The sequence below is a fragment of the Schistocerca piceifrons genome, chromosome 8 (assembly GCF_021461385.2).
Source record: "Schistocerca piceifrons isolate TAMUIC-IGC-003096 chromosome 8, iqSchPice1.1, whole genome shotgun sequence".
Classification (NCBI taxonomy): domain Eukaryota; kingdom Metazoa; phylum Arthropoda; class Insecta; order Orthoptera; family Acrididae; genus Schistocerca; species Schistocerca piceifrons.
The window spans coordinates 398,100,223-398,118,225 of record NC_060145.1 but is presented as its reverse complement, the minus strand read 5'-3'; the positions used below and the strand labels follow the sequence as shown (position 1 = coordinate 398,118,225).

General features: G+C 36.6%; 1 protein-coding gene across 2 annotated transcripts in view; it reads right to left on the bottom strand.

The window, feature by feature from the left end:
* LOC124711748 (glycoprotein-N-acetylgalactosamine 3-beta-galactosyltransferase 1-like) overlaps positions 1-18,003 on the bottom strand; it is a 183,998-nt gene that overhangs the window by 10,297 nt on the left and 155,698 nt on the right. For both annotated transcript variants that reach the window (XM_047241960.1, XM_047241961.1), the window contains exon 6: positions 16,239-16,390. In XM_047241960.1, the coding sequence (XP_047097916.1) occupies positions 16,239-16,390 (152 nt within the window). The remainder of the gene's footprint in view (positions 1-16,238; positions 16,391-18,003) is intronic.

Here is an 18,003-nt window from a genome sequence, read left to right as displayed (position 1 = left end):
ATACTCGAGGTTCAACATGGAGTGCCACAGGGATCTAAATTGGGACCACTTCTTTTCCTTGTACACATAAATGACTTACCAGGAAATATAGATGTAAAGACATATATGTATGCAGATGACACAACTTTTCTATCTGTAAACCATGTACTTGATAACCTTGTAAGTGATATGAAATTGGCAAAAGAAAATGCAACATCATGGTTTAATGCCAATGGTCTGCTATTAAATGAGGAAAAGACCCAGAATATGTGGTTCAGTCTATCAAAGTCTACAAAAATAGAAAAACAAAAGGCAAAGTTTTTAGGTATTGTACTTGACAACAGTCTAACATGGAACTCTCATGTAGATCACATAGTGGTTAGGTTGTCAAGAGTTATATATTTGTTGAAGAGACTGATGTGTTGTGTGACATTTGAGTATGTAAGGACAGCATACTTTGCCTTTTTTCAATCTGTTTTAAGGTATGGGTTAATACTATGGGGAAACAGCAGAAAAATAAATGAAATTATGGTGATCCAGAAGAAAGCAATCAGAGTAATGGCTAAGGTAGATAATAGAACACATTGTAAACCATTGTTCACTAAATATAGAATTTTAACAGTAATTAATTTATATATTCTTGACAGTGTTAACTACATACTTGCTGAACTACCTAATTTAAGTGTAACAAATGAAAGACATGGCTACTATACAAGAACGTGTACTTCTCTGCTGTTGCCACAAAATAGATTAGCCAAAACTAACAATAGTCATAAGTATATGGCAATTAAAATATATAACAAATTGTCTAAAAATGGGTCAATCAAACCTGACAAATTATTTAAAGACAATGTTCATAACTTCTTGTTAACCAATCCATTCTATTCATTAGAAGAATTTTTAGAAATGCCTAATATCAACTTAAATGTGTAAAAAATTTTTTTTGTAAAATTAATAAGTTAAGTGAACTGACGAAGTCTATTGCATGTAACAATGCTGAATGACTAATAAAGAATCTGAATCTGAATCAGTATACTTGCATTATCAGCAGACCTCACTGTTTGTGACCATTAGACCAATGTTCCAATAAGCAAAGTGGCACAGTGATTCAAATCACCATCCGTGCATCCAGATTTCCATAGTTTTCATAAATTGCTTAATGCAAATGCCAATATGCTTCTTTTGATAAGAACACAGCTAATTTTACTATCCATCTTCCAAGAAATGAACTTGTGTTCCATCTCTAATGACATCACTGCAAAACATTAAATCCCAATTTCCCCTTCTTTCAATTTATCAAGTAAATAATTTATGCTGATGAACAGGAATGAACCAAGTACTTAATCGTGGGGGACACACTTTTAATGTTTTCTCCTGCTGAATTTTGTCTTTTTTCATGTCATATTTGTTAGTGTAATCCCCTGTTTCTATTATTAAGATGTAACTCCATCTGTGCGACGGGGTAATACCTATAATACCACAGCATTTTACTTTCCCTAGTAGAATTTTATGATCTACAGAATAGATGGTCTTAACAGAGCGTTTTTATTTCTTAGTTTTATTAGAACTGTGTTTCTTGGCTCACATATTGCTTTCTCAATCAAGTAGTAGTTATAAAAGCCAAAATGAGCATTTGCTACACATTTCTTCTCAGAAATGTTGTAAATATGACAACATGGGAAGGGCTACTATAATTTATTCTAGCATTTCAGGAAATATGCTTCAACTCATGAGGTGTTACCAAGACAGCACAAAAATTTACAGTAGTACTTTGCTGAAATATTACAATGGCCAGAGGAGTTATTGCTTTTTAGTACCCAAACACTTTTTATTATCTGTTTAATAATTATTCAGTAAAATGCACTGGTGAAGTGTGCAATACCCATCTTGTTAAGGCTAATGGATCTGATTTTCATGGTCCCTTCTTTGTCCTTGTGTTTTCAGCTACTGTTAGGAAGATTTAATTACAATTAGTGGCCAATGATTTGAATTTAGTGTCCTGTGTCTCACTACTACGGTCATCAATGAGTTTTACATTATTTGTCTTACTAGGCTTATTTATTTTGTCTAACACTGTTTCAAATTGCTTTTGCTTCGATCTTTATGTGCTGAATTTTTTTACTGCATTTTTTTTGTTTGATGACTGGCTGAAGAATTTTGCCATGCTTCTTGTGGTGTACTATAAAACTTTATCAGAGCTAGTCCTTTGCATTATACAAAGCTCTTCTTTCCTGGATTAATACACTTAGAACCTAGCCTCTCTCTTCACTGTCTATGTAGTTGTCCCCGACATATTGTAAAGGAAAACTGTATTCATAGTGTTGTAAAAATATTTGTAGGAAAGAAAGAAATCTCTCATCTACTATATTTCCTTGGTAAACTTATTGCCATAGTCACCCTGTAAATTCTGTCTGGATGATCACATGAAATTTTACTTTTCCCTTTTAGGTAAACCACTGGGTGGGGGAGGATTATCACTGCTATTTGACCTTAAACAATTTATTATGAGGCTTAAATCTGTTTCGAAAACAGATTTATTTATTTAAATTTTTTTCCGTGGAGTCATCAATATGATGGCTTTTGCAAATGTTAAGTACAGTTACAAACATAAAATGCATTTAGATCTTAGCCTCACAGGTAGTAATTAAACAGTAAATTGATGCTTGTTAAAATACATCACATCTTACACATATTAATACAGCCAATTTTTTTTACATTATTTTACAGCTCTTAAACTTAACCATTCAAAATTAATTGAGTGAATAGAGACACTTTTCAATTAAGAATTCTTTTAGTTTTGATTTGAATTGCTTTTTATTACTGTGTTTCATGGATTTTGGCAGTTTATTATACCATATCAGTCCATTAGTATATGAGCTCTGGTCTGTCATATTTAATCTTGTTCTTTGCTGGTAGTAATTCTCTTTGGACTTGGTGTTGTGGTCACGTATATCACTACATTTAGTTACTTCAGTTTTCTGCGAGATGAAAAAGTAATTAATTTATAAAGATACAAAGAATATATGGAGAAGTACTTGTGTTGTCTGAAAACATAATGGCAAGAGTCTTTATAGCCTAGCCCATGCATAATCCTTAACCCTCTTTTTTGTAGCAATAATACTCTGTTAAGGTGAACATCTGCAGCACAACCTCGTATTTCCGTACAGTAGCTAAGATTGGAATAGATTGTCCCATAATACACAGTTTTAAGTGTGTGGGTGGGCACCATTTTGCACAGTTGGCTAAGAAGATACAGCCCACAACTAATTATTATTATTATACCCTGTATTTAGTAATCATCATCATCATCATCATCATCATCATCATCATCTTTCCTTTCTCAGACGTTATGTCTGGTTAAAAATAGAAAGTGACGCAGATCTTGATCAAGCGTGACTTCCTTTTAACTGTATGGTATGTGTTATATTGCATTTAGGAACTTTCGGGTAATTGAACATGTATCAATAATTACCGATTTCTGTAGTTGTATATATAAGTTTGGATGTAGCTGTATTGCATTGATGTACTGGTGGATATTGTGTGGTATGACTCCTGTAGTTTATAGTATAATTGGTATAATGTCAACTTTATCCTGATGCCACATATCCTTGACTTCCTCAGCCAGTTGGATGTATTTTTCAATTTTTTCTCCTGTTTTCTTCTGTATATTTGTTGTATTGTGTATGGATATTTAGATTAGTTGTGTCAATTTCTTCTTTTTATTGGTGAGTATAATGTCAGGTTTGTTATGTGGTGTTGTTTTATCTGTTACAGTGGTTCTGTTCCAGTATAATTTGTATTCACCATTCTCCAGTACATTTTGTGGTGCATACTTGTATATGGGAATGTGTTGTTTTATTACTTTATGTTGTATGGCAAGTTGTTGATGTATTATTTTTGCTACATTGTCACATTTTCTGGTGTATTCTGTATTTGCTAGTATTTTACATCCGCTTGTGATGTGATCTACTGTTTCTATTTGTTGTTTGCAAAGTCTGCATTTATCTGTTGTGGTATTGGGATCTTTAATAATATGCTTGCTGTAATATCTGGTGTTTATTGTTTGATCCTGTATTGCAATCATGAATCCTTCTGTCTCACTGTATATATTGCCTTTTATTAGCCATGTGTTGGATGCGTCTTTATCGATGTGTGGTTGTGTTAGATGATACAGGTGCTTGCCATGTAGTGTTTTCTTTTTCCAATTTACTTTCTTCGTATCTGTTGATGTTGTGTGATCTAAAGTGAGTGATTGCTTTGTGTATTTTGCTAGTTTCTGCTAGTTCTAGAAAGAATTTTCTTAAATTCTCTACCTGTCCATAATGTAGGTTTTTTATGTCGGTAAATCCCCTTCCTCCTTCCTTTCTGCTTCATGTGAATCTTTCTGTTGCTGAATGTATGTGATGTGTTCTATATTTGTGGCATTGTGATCGTGTAAGTGTATTGAGTGCTTCTAGGTCTGTGTTACTCCATTTCACTACTCCAAATGAGTAGGTCAATATTGGTATAGCATAAGTATTTATAGCTTTTGTCTTGTTTCTTGCTGTCAATTCTGTTTTCAGTATTTTTGTTAGTCTTTGTTTATATTTTTCTTTTAGTTCTTCTTTAATATTTGTATTATCTATTCCTATTTTTTGTCTGTATCCTAGATATTTATAGGCATCTGTTTTTCCATCGCTTCTATGCAGTCGCTGTGGTTATCCAATATGTAATCTTCTTGTTTAGTGTGTTTTCCCTTGCCTATGCCGTTTTTCTTAAATTTGTCTGTTCCAAATGCCATATTTATATCATTGCTGAATACTTCTGTTATCTTTAGTAATTGGTCGAGTTGTTGAATTGTTGCTGCCAGTAGTTTTAGATCATCCATGTATAGCAAATGTGTGATTTTGTGTGGGTATGTTCCAGTAATATTGTATCCATAATTTGTATTATTTAGCATGTTGGATAGTGGGTTCAGAGCAAGGCAGAACCAGAAAGGACTTAATGAGTCTCCTTGGTATATTCCACGCTTAATCTGTATTGCCTGTGATATGATATTATTAGAATTTGTTTGGATATTAAGTGTGGTTTTCCAGTTTTTCATTATTATGTTTAGGAACTGTATCAATTTAGGATCTACTTTGTATATTTCCAATATTTGTAGTAACCATGAGTGGGGTACACTATCAAAAGCTTTTTGGTAATCAATGTATGCGTAGTGTAGCGACCTTTGTTTAGTTTTAGCTTGATATGTCACCTCTGCATCTATTATCAGTTGCTCTTTACGTCCTCGTGCTCCTTTGCAACAGCCTTTTTGTTCTTCATTTATAATTTTGTTCTGTGTTGTATGTGTCATTAATTTCTGTGTAATAACTGAAGTTAATATTTTGTATATTGTTGGTAGGCATGTTATGGGGCGATATTTAGCTGGGTTTGCTGTGTCTGCTTGATCTTTAGGTTTCAGATAAGTTATTCCATGTGTAAGTGTATCAGGGAATGTGTATGGGTCTGCAATGTAACTGTTAAATAATTTAGTTAGATGTGAATGTGTTGAGGTGAACTACTTTAGCCAGAAATTTGCTATTTTATCTTTTCCAGGGGCTTTCTAACTGTGAGTAGAATTAATTGCTTGGGTGACATGTTGTAAAATTATCATTTCAGGCATTTGTGGTATCATCTTGTATGTGTCTGTTTCTGCTTGTATCCACCGTGAATGCCTGTTATGTTGTACCGGGTTTGACCATATGTTGCTCCAGAAGTGTTCCATGTCTGTTATGCTTGGTGGATTGTCTATTTTAATGTGTGTGTTATCTATTGTCTGGTAAAATTTCTTTTGGTTTGTGTTGAATGTTTGGTTTTGTTTCCTTCTATTTTCACTTTTTTTGTATCTTCTAAGTCGTTTGACCAATGCTTGTAATTTCTGCTTCTTTTCATCTAATTGCTCCATTGCTTCTTGTTGTGAGATTTTACCTAACCTTTTTTGTTTTTTTTCTGACATTTCATTTCTTATAAATTGTGTTAGCTGTCCGATGTCTTTTCTCAGTTTTTCTATTCTGATCTGTAGCCTGTGTTGCCATGCTGGTTTTGTGGCCTGCTTCTGTGTGTTGGTTGGTTCTGATCTCTGCCTAGTGTGTATATTTAGTGTAGTGAGTGCTCCTATATAAACCAGTAGTTTTAACTCTTCCATAGTTGTGTTTTCATTTATTTTGTTGTGTATGATTGTGTTGATAGTTTTTATTGTTGTTTCGAGTTGTGGGTTATTTGGCGGTCTATGCAAGAATGGTCTAATGTCTGTATTTGTGTCTTTGTATTCTATATATGTCAGCTGAAATTTTTCTTCTATATCTAACATGTGTGTCACTTCGTGTTCTATTTGTGCTTGTTCTGGTGGGTGTCTTAAGATTTCGTTTTCCTCTGATTGTTTAATTGATGCGAGTTGGTCTTTGTTTGTTTGCTCTGGGATATTTGAGTCCATTACTGTTTCTTCTTCTTCTTCTTCTTCTTCTTCTTCTTCTTCTGATTGCACATTATTTTGTTCCAGTATTTGCTGTACTTGTTGTTTGATGTTTTCTAATTCTGACTGGGGTATCTTGTTATTTTTTATTATTACATGGATCTGATCAGCTAGAAGTTGTTCTGTTAAAAATTTTAATTCTAGGTATCTGGTAATAAATGTTGTGTATACTTCTGATCTGTATCCAGTTGTGTTGGTTCCTAGGTTTGTTGCTTGGTAATAACAGAACATGAGGTGTCGATTAACTTCATCTGACCACCTCATCCTCTGTCTTTGTTTTCCTTCTAGGGTGGTTGCAGGAAGCATATCCTGCAAAACACCTCTATTTGGTTATAAATCGTTTTCCAGTTGGCTAAGCAGTGTCGTTACCATTGTGGACGGGCATAGGGTTCAAGCGTTGTCCCCGACCATGACGGCACTTGTCCGAGGCTTCTTTAGTTCTGTCCTGAACCAAGTAATCACGCTAAAAGGGGGTTAGCCCTATTAGTGGTTTGTTCTTTTCATCGCCTTTTATGACTGGCAGAACATACCGGACGCCTATTCTTTTCCTGGGCCTCCACAGGGTTTATTATTATTATTATTCTTTACTTTCTCAGACGTTAAGTCTGGTTAAAAATGGAAAGTGACGCGGACCTTGATCAAGCGTCACTTCCTTTTAACTGTATGGTATGTGTTATATTGCATTTAGGAACTTTCGGGTAATTGAACATGTATCAATAATTACCGATTTCTGTAGTTGTATATATAAGTTTGGATGTAGCTGTATTGCATTGATGTACTGGTGGATATTGTGTGGTATGACTCCTGTAGTTGATAGTATAATTGGTATAATGTCAACTTTATCCTGATGCCACATATCCTTGACTTCCTCAGCCAGTTGGATGTATTTTTCAATTTTTTCTCCTGTTTTCTTCTGTATATTTGTTGTATTGTGTATGGATATTTCGATTAGTTGTGTTAATTTCTTCTTTTTATTGGTGAGTATGATGTTAGGTTTGTTATGTGGTGTTGTTTTATTTGTTATAATGGTTCTGTTCCAGTATAATTTGTATTCATCATTCTCCAGTACATTTTGTGGTGCATACTTGTATGTGGGAACGTGTTGTTTTATAACTTTATGTTGTAAGGCAAGCTGTTGATGTATTATTTTTGCTACATTGTCATGTCTTCTGGGGTATTCTGTATTTGCTAGTATTGTACATCCGCTTGTGATGTGATCTACTGTTTCTATTTGTTGTTTGCAAAGTCTGCATTTATCTGTTGTGGTATTGGGATCTTTAATAATATGCTTGCTGTAATATCTGGTGTTTATTGTTTGATCCTGTATTGCAATCATGAATCCTTCCGTCTCACTGTATATATTGCCTTTTCTTAGCCATGTGTTGGATGCGTCTTGATCGATGTGTGGCTGTGTTAAATGATACGGGTGCTTGCCATGTAGTGTTTTCTTTTTCCAATTTATTTTCTTCGTGTCTGTTGATGTTATGTGGTCTAAGGGGTTGTAGAAGTGGTTATGAAATTGCAATGGTGTAGCCGATGTATTTATATGAGTGATTGCTTTGTGTATTTTGCTAGTTTCTGCTCATTCTATAAAGAATTTTCTTAAATTCTCTACCTGTCCATAATGCAGATTTTTTATGTCGATAAATCACCTTCCTCCTTCCTTTCTGCTTAATGTGAATCTTTCTGTTGCTGAATGTATGTGATGTATTCTATATTTGTGGCATTGTGATCGTGTAAGTGTATTGAGCGCTTCTAGGTCTGTGTTACTCCATTCACTACTCCAAATGAGTAGGTCAATATTGGTATAGCATATGTATTTATAGCTTTTGTCTTGTTTCTTGCTGTCAATTCTGTTTTCAGTATTTTTGTTAGTTTTTGTCTATATTTTTCTTTTAGTTCTTCTTTAATATTTGTATTATCTATTCCTATTTTTTGTCTGTATCCTAGATATTTATAGGCATCTGTTTTTCCATCGCTTCTATGCAGTCGCTGTGGTTATCCAATATGTAATCTTCTTGTTTAGTGTGTTTTCCCTTGCCTATGCCGTTTTTCTTAAATTTGTCTGTTCCAAATGCCATATTTATATCATTGCTGAATACTTCTGTTACCTTTAGTAATTGGTTGAGTTGTTGATTTGTTGCTGCCAGTAGTTTTAGATCAGCCATGTATAGCAAATGTGTGATTTTGTGTGGGTATGTTCCAGTAATATTGTATCCATAATTTGTATTATTTAGCATGTCGGATAGTGGGTTCATGGCAAGGCAGAACCAGATTATTATTATTATTATTATTATTATTATTATTATTATTATTATTATTACTTTCCATACTGCATTAATGTGGCTAATCCACCAGAGGTTTGAGTCCAGATGGACCCCTAGAAATTTACACTCATTTGCTTCCTCTGTCACTATGCTGCATACCTCATTTACACATGAGTGGCGTGAGCTGCCAGTTGTAAATATTAGCATCTGGGATTTATTTACATTGACTTTTAATCCTTGTTGAACATAATTCTAGTATATCATTACTTGCTGAGAATTTCAGTTCCTCACAGTCTTTATTAAGAAATAAAACTGAGGTGTCATAAGCATAATTTACAATGCGTGAGTTAATGGGGTTTGCAACATGGAAAGGTGCAAGAATTGAGCCTTGAGGGACTCAATGTGTCACTGTTTCACTTGTGGATTTCAAGGTTAGGATCTTATTGTCAATAGGCTGTGTAATTTTGGTACACTGTTTCCGATTCACCAGGCAGATGGATAGAAGTTTCATTGATGCATCACTGATATTATACACTCACAGTTTTCTTACGAGAAGCTCATGGTTTACTGAGTCAAAAGCTTTGCTCAGGTCAAGAAATATTCCGGCTATGCTGGATACCCCATTCTATACTGCTATATACTTCATGGAGGAAATTGGTAACAGCAGTGGCCATGCTTAGGTCTTTCCTAAACCCATGCTGCAATTTGGTAATCATTTTGTGTCTTGAGAAAAATGATGTGAGTTGTGATAGGATAACTGTTTCAAATATTTTGCTGAAGGTAGGGATTAGTAATATCAGTCTATAATTTGAAACTACTACTTTACTTCCCTTCTTATGGCTTGGCTGAATTACACTTATTTTTAAGGCATTTGGGTATATGTTTTCATTAATACTACAGTTGATAAGGTAGATAAGGGCTTTAGTTATTTCATTGGCACATTTCTTTTACACCACACTTGAGATACCATCCCATCCAGAGATGAATGCTTGTCCTTTAGCTTTTGCATTCTGTTAAATATTTCCTGTTGATTCACCATTGACCTCAATAAATTCAAGTTCTATACCATCTGTGACATCATTTGGTGTGCCAGCCTGTAGATCTATAATAGGGGCTGGTTGGTCAAAAGGAGAGATAAAATGCTTATTGAATAAATTACATACTTCTTTAGGATCTTTCACTAGATGGCACTCGTGTCTAATGGTAACTGGTTCACCCTGTCCATTGTTAGTGGCTTTATGATGTTTATCGATTAGTCTCCAGGATGCCTTACCATGTTGGCTGAACACTCTATAGCATCATTATTTGTTTCCTCAAGTGTAAAAGGTCTGTCTTAAAAGTTTTTTGGCTTGATTGTACTTTTCCTTAAATATATGTAGCTTTGTTTCCTTATATAAACAGTCGAGATCATGTATATTCTGCCATAACTTAATCAGCATAGGTATAAGTTTCACCCTAGTATCACTTTCAAGACTAGAGTTGGTTCATACTCTGCTTACTTCTTTGAGAGGGCAACAGCAGTCTAAATGCTTAAGCACTGCCCTATAATTTTTTCCCATTTGTTTTCTGACCCTTTAGTTTGGTAAATAGCATCCCATTTCTCCTCTGCTAACTTAGTTTTAAAGGTACTGATGTTGGTGCTATTCAGGATCTGCTTCTTCTCAGTTATTGTGGTTGCTGTTGGTACAGCAAATCTTAAATATTCTAACACCTGACAATAGTGATCTGAGTAATGAAAAACAACATTTTGAGAGTTAACACTATCTTTTACATTTTTATTGACTATTACATAATCTAAATGATTAATGGAAAATCTCATATAAAGATGTGAAACAAATACTAACAAAGAGATAGAGGGGCTGGCCAGTACTTACCTCAGCTCAGTACAGCCAATAGATACACAAAAAACAGAACCGAAAATTTACGTTCCTAGCTTTCGGAACAAATGTTCCTTCATCAGGGAGGAGAGAGGGGAAAGAAAGGGAAGAAGGGAAAGTGGATTCAGTTACTCACAACCCAGGTTATGAAGCAACAGGGAAAGGGAAACAGGGACGGTAGCAAGGATGGAGGCATGGTTGTCAGAGAGAAGCCAAAGATATTCTACTGTAAGTACTGTGCCAGCTTCAAACCAAAGAGGATGCATACAGAAGTAAAGAGGAATACAGTATAAAGATAAACACAACTATGTAGGATGAAAAGATGTGTGAATGGCTAAAGATGAAACGGAAAGAGGAGAAGACTGAAGAGTAAATGGGAGCGAGGTTGTTTAACGTAGGTTCAGTCCAGGGGGATGGTGGGATGAAAGGATGTGTTGGAGTGCAAGTTCCCATCTCCGCAGTTCAGAGGGACTGGTGTTGGGTGGGAGAAGCCAAATGGCACATACGGTGAAGCAGGTTCCTAGGTCCCTAGAATTATGCTGGAGGGCGTGCTCCGCTACTGGGTATTGGACATCTCCTAGGCAGACAGTTCGTCTGTGTCCGTTCATGCGCTCAGCCAGTTTAGTTGTCATACCGATGTAAAAGGCTGTGCAGTGCAGGCATGTCAGCTGATAAACGACGTGTAGTTTCACACGTGGCCCTGCCTTGAATTGTGTATGTTTCACCAGTAGCAGGGCTGGAGTAGGTGGTTGTGGGGGGATGCATGGGGCAGGTTTTGCAGAGGGGTCAGTTACAGGGGTAGGAACCGCTGGGTAGAGAATATTGTAGGGTTTAACAAGGATGTTACGGAGGTTAGGGGGCCGACGAAAGGCAACTCTGTGTGGTGTGGGGAGAATTTTGTCAAGGGATGATCTCATTTCAGGGGTTGACTTGAGAAAGTAATATCCGTGGCGGAGTAATTTGTTGATGTATTCGAGGCCAGGATAATACTGGGTGACAAGGGGGATGCTTCTGTGTGGTCTGGGGGTAGGAACATTGTTGTTGGATGGGGAGGAATGTATTGCTCGGGAGATCTGTTTGTGGACAAGGTCTGCAGGATAGTTGCGGGAGAGGAAAGCACTGGTCAGGTTATTGGTGTAATTGTTGAGGGATTCATCACTGGAGCAGATATGTTTGCCACGAATACCTAGGCTGTAGGGAAGGGAACGTTTGATGTGGAATGGATGGCAGCTATCAAAGTGAAGGTACTGTTGTTTGTTTGTGGGTTTGATATGGACAGAGGTGTGGATGTGAGCTTCAACAAGATGAAGGTCAACATCCAGGAAGGTGGCTTGGGTTTTGGAGAAGGACCAGGTGAAATTCAGATTCGAAAAGGAGTTGAGGTTATGGAGGAAATTAAGGAGATATTTGTGAGATTGTATAAGTTTAATGTATCTGTTATTTTCAACTGTGTTATACTACAGGAGTTTGCATCAATATTTAAGTCTCCAACTATACTAAGGTCAGTGTGGCCCTTTTTTTCTAATTGCCCTGTTCAGTCTATCAAGATAGCACAACACATCTGTATTTGGTGGGTGGTACATACCAATAAGTTTATGTTCAGCTAACCTGCTTGAATGAGTGTTTATGTGGACCACCACACTAGCCATTTCAATTGTTCCTTCTTTGCAGTATTGTTCAACAAATGAGATTTTTTTAAATGGAAGATGTTCATTTACAAATATTGCCACCCTATCCCCTTTGTGCTGTTGCCTGCAGTAACTGTCTGCTAACACATAACCATCTAATTTGTGATAATGTCATTGTCTTTTAGTCCATGTTCTGTAATAACTGACGGGTGTGGTGAGTTCTCATCCACAAATAGTTGCAGCAAATTGAGTTTATTCCTAAGATACTGTACATTTACATGCATTATCCTAAAGGGCACTTATATTTTACAGCACTTTGTGACATGGTATTCTGAATCAGTTGAATTATTACACAAGTTGGGGGGTTGTTTGGAGGAAAGAGACCAAACAGTGAGGTCATCAGTCTCATCAGATTAGGGAAGGATGGGAAAGGAAGTCAACCGTGCCCTTTCAAAGGAACCATCCTGGTATTTGCCTGGAGAGATTTAGGGAAATAACGGAAATCCTGAGTCAGGATGGCCAGAAATGGGATTGAACTGTTATCCTCCCAAATGCAAGTCCAGTGTGCTAACCACTGTGCCACCTCACTCGGTGTTACACAAGTCTAACACTGCACTGTAATGAGAATTTACTCACTCCCAAGTCAGTTTCTTCGGCATTTGGACAGGGTTTCTTTCCAATCCAAAGCATTTAGTTCAGTAAAATCGTGTTGCTTGAAACTGAGCCTAAAAAAACTTTTTCATTGTAATCTAAGATGATTGGGTCCATGGTTTTATGCATCTCCTTACAAAGTTCCATTATCTGGTTCACTAACTTCAGCTTTCCATTTCCGTTTAAGTGAAGTCTGTGCCTGGTATGTTCTTCACATTTCAGTTTGTTATATCTAGCAAGCACATATGATTCAGTTTTTTACATAGTTTCTGCAGTTCTAAATTATGGCGCTCAATTTCTGTATTAACACATGACCACTGTGGGAGATAATGTCACACTGGTAGGTTTATTATGGTAACATTCATGTTGTATAGTTTTGGCAATAACTTCCTGTAAACTGCGAGTGCTGACTTGCTCTCGTTTTTGTAAACATCATTGGTGCCACCAATGAATACAATGTGGTTTTTAAGATTGTTTGTTTCTGATAAATTCTGAACTACAGCACTTAATGGGTTTAACTTTTGTGAATACAGAATAATCATTGTGTAAAGCTTCATAAAGGGGAGCTAAGAGGCCTTTTCTGTGGCTGTATGCATACAGTAATAACTTTTTTGTGCTTCCAGGTATTAGATTTTTTTGTTTCAGCCTTTATCGGAGATGTGTTAAATTTACTTTTGCTTACACTATTCACTGTTTCGCTGGCCGAGTCTAGTGCTGAAAACTTATTCAATGTAACTGGCACACTGTTTCTAGTGCTTTGTTTTTGTTTTTCACTTTCTTGATGGTCTGTGTGTTCTATTTTTGGTACTATAAAATTGATTTTCTACTGAGACTGATGCAACACTGCACAGACCTACCGGCACTGCCTTTTTCTTGAATTTAGAAATAAAGTATCAACCATTGTTGCACTGCTGCTTCTGAAGACCTCAACTTGCCCAATTTTAATAGGTGTTTGAATTTAGCTTTTAGTTAAATTGCAGATGAAGTTCTACTTCTCACAGGACTAATGCTAAGAAATAGCTTATAAGTTTGAAAATTCAGTTTGTATAAAACTGAATCATTGAGGAATGTATTTCTTTTTAATTTTAGAAAACTACTGCACATTTCATGAAAATTTATTTTTTATCAGACAGGATCTCTACAGATGCTAAGTATTCATGTACACACTGCCTACACAGTTCCTTCACTACTGAGTACAGAGGGTTCCTCTCATCTAAAGGATGATTTCTCTTGGAAAGGAGATGGAAAAGGATGGCAACCTTTCGCACTGTGATGTGCTGGCCAGGAGGAAATGCACTGGGACAAGCCATTTATAGGAAGTGGACTCTCACAGAATTTTATCTTCAGGCTGGCAGTTGCTGGCATCCATCTCAGCATCAAACTACACTTCATACTTTGTGTGGTGTCACCGCCAGACACCACACTTGCTAGGTGGTAGCCTTTAAATCGGCCGCGGTCCATTAGTGTACGTCGGACCCGCGTGTCGCCACTGTCAGTGATACCAGACCGAGCGCCACCACACGGCAGGTCTAGAGAGACTTACTAGCACTCGCCCCAGTTGTACAGACAACGTTGCTAGCCATGGTTCACTGACAATCACACTCTCATTTGCCAAGACGATAGTTAGCATAGCCTTCAGCTAAGTCATTTGCTACGACCTAGCAAGGCGCCATCACCAAGTATATTGAAATGGAGATTATATCTGTACAAGAGTGATGTTATACAATTATGGATTAAAGTTAAGTATTCCAGAAGCTACGTACTTTTCTTTATAGCATTCATTATGTATCCTGTTTCAGACCTCACGCCAGCCTGCGTGAGTTTAAGCGCATGCCTTTCGGCTTCCTCTCATTGTGTCTAGGCTGTCTTGTCTAGACACAACACTTTGGTTCATAGAAAAGTAGGATATGCTTTACAATACAACCAACTGTGAATCAGGTAAGTGATGAGAATAATGAGATGGCACCTAAGTCTATGGCTGTTTTGTTTTACACAGGTAACATTCACACAGAATTAGTTGTTTCTGAAGAAACACGGCATAAAGTGTGTTTTTGGACAATCATTTAAAATCAAGGACTTTTTAGGGTGGTGGTTAACCATCTTTTTGGTCTTTGTAAGGAGGGTATCTCCAACTTTCTCTGCAATTTTAGCATGTCTTACACCACTCATATCATTAGGATCATGGAGGGTAATTGTACAGGACAATAGTAATATAGTCAATTACAATAGCCCAATCAAGTTTTCACTGCATAACATTACCTTGGTACTAGCCATTCTATGAAATTTTGGCATCCACTTCCAATTATTGGAATAGTGCTATTAAGAAAACTGTCGGTATTAAATTTGCAAGTGACCTTTTAGATAGACACACACAGTTATACCTAAATTCTGACTGGAATCCTGCTCAATCTCTTGTTAAACAAGAGGACAGAATCAGTGCTATTTGCTCACCTATGGTTGGCTAATTTTCACTATATCTTGTCTGACATTGGTTGTCTGTCACCTCTTTGTTTCTATGATTGGACAACCCCACACATTGTGTGTTTAAACTGGCATGCACAGCAATGTCTTGTTGCATATGTGCCTCGATAATGCACCTAATTGAATAATTGGAGGTTGTCAAGGCATCTTATAAGTTATTTGAACATTCAATATATTGTGAGAAGCTCAAGTTTTACTTCATTACTCTTAATTAATTGACATTAGCTCATAAAAGAGTGAATAACAGTAGTATCAAAGTCTTTGTTCTCTTGCCAAAATACTCACACTGCCTGACAGATAAAATTTAACTACTATCATTTGATTTAAGAATTATTATTTAGAACCTAGTACCAAAAGTAGTTCACAAGAATTAAATAATTATTTATTTAACCAAACAAAATAGCTTAAATTGTTATATAAAGTCACATTTGCGGGCATATTTATGTACAAGTTACGGTAAATAGTGTATAAACTGACCTGCTTCATATCATTTCAATATTTTACAAGCCATCCAGGGAACTAATTCACTTAATTTGAACTAAATGAAACAGATGGAAAGCAGAATAATGAAACAAATATCAAACATACATGAAAGACTTGTTTTCTTATGAATAGCTTAATTTTAATTAAATGCTACTCATAACGTTACTTGTGTTAAGAAGAAAATCAAATTGATTTGTTTTATCTGTCTCAACTATGTTACAGCAGTCTGAAAGATAGTAGGAACTAAGTAGAGAGAAAAGTTTTCTTTCATAACAACAGAAAGTTTTACAGTTTTTTTTACTATTATATTCATTCTTTAGATTGTGGAAACAATAATAATGTGAAAGGAAAATAGTCAGACTTGTGAAGGAATGCTTACAGGTTGTAGTGGGTGATAAGAATAATTCTTCAGCCAATCCATTCTCTTATCTGGTGCCATTTCTCGTTCTGGGCCATAGGCGTGAAAGCGCTCCAGCCCATCAGAGTCTCGGCTGTCCAGAAATGTTGCATTTATTGCCACCATGCAGCGACCTAAAATTATTATTATTATTCAGTCTCCAAAACAAACAAAAAAGAGTGGGCTGTCAAGCAGGAAACACACAGTTGTCTTCAAAGTTTTTTTTTTATTTGACTAAGCACAGTACTTATTGAGCAGAGGGGAGTATGAATGGTAAGACTGCTCATCAATGATGGGTGAAGATATGCACATTCTTGGTCTTAATATCACTTCAAACACTTTGATTTCTAACAACAGTTATTCATGAATAATTCTAGTTTTACCTATGTACGTTCATCAGGCATGAATTCTTTTACACTATAACAACATATAATTTTGAAATCATTACAGCATGGAAACACTATAACAAATATGTATGAAAAAGTTGAATGCACAATCGCTGTTTGGTGGGGTGCGGGTGGGTGGTTCGGTCTTTGTGCTTGGTTTCTATCTGAGCGGGGCACATGGGGTAAAAAGCTCTTGGTTTAGCCTGGACCAATGGCTATTTGAACATCTGTTTTACTGTAGCTATGTTACTGTATATTAAGCAAAGTTTGAACAGTGAACTGGAGCTGGCGCACATGCAATTTGTGAAAACCTATTAAATTCTCTTGCAAGAGTTTTTAATTGACCTGAAATTAAAGCTCAGCTAATGGCACCATTGCTGCATGCACCATTTGGGTTTCACATGCAAAAACAGTCACCCCTAAATAACTCTGGGCTAGAGACAACTGATGATTAAAATTTGGCCCAGGACTGAGGTAAGTTTTAACCATTTGAAAAAAATCTTGCTTCATTTGGATTTTACATGCAAAAAAACATTTTTCAGGGGTTTTTGAATTGTGCCATTTCTATACTTTAAACTTGTAAAAGTCAGTTCAAACTATTTGTTCATCTACCTTCATGTAAAGTTATATCTAAAAACAAAAATGATGCGACTTACGAAACGAAAGTGTTGGCAGGTCGATAGACACACAAACAAACAAACAAACAAACGAACACAAACATACACACAAAATTCTAGCTTTCACAACAAACGGTTGCTTCATCAGGAAAGAGGGAAGGAGAGGGAAAGACGAAAGGATGTGGGTTTTAAGGGAGAGGGTAAGGAGTCATTCCAATCCCAGGAGCGGAAAGACTTACCTTAGGGGGAAAAAAACGACAGGTATACACTTGCGCGCACACACACACATATCCACCTGCACATACACAGACACAAGCAGACATTTGTAAAGGCAAAGAGTTTGGGCAGAGATGTCAGTCGAGGCAGAAGTGCAGAGGCAAAGATGTTGTTGAAAGACAGGTGAGGTATGAGTGGCGGCAAATTGAAATTAGAAATTAGCGGAGATTGAGGCCTGGCAAATAACGAGAAGAGAGGATATACTGAAGGGCAAGTTCCCATCTCCGGAGTTCTGACAGGTTGGTGTTAGTGGGAAGTATCCAGATAACCCGGACGGTGCAACACTGTGCCAAGATGTGCTGGCCGTGCACCAAGGCATGTTTAGCCACAGGGTGATCCTCATTACCAACAAACACTATCTGCCTGTGTCCATTCATCCGAATGGACAGTTTGTTGCTGGTCATTCCCACATAGAAAGCATCACAGTGTAGGCAGGTCAGTTGGTAAATCACGTGGGTGTTTTCACAC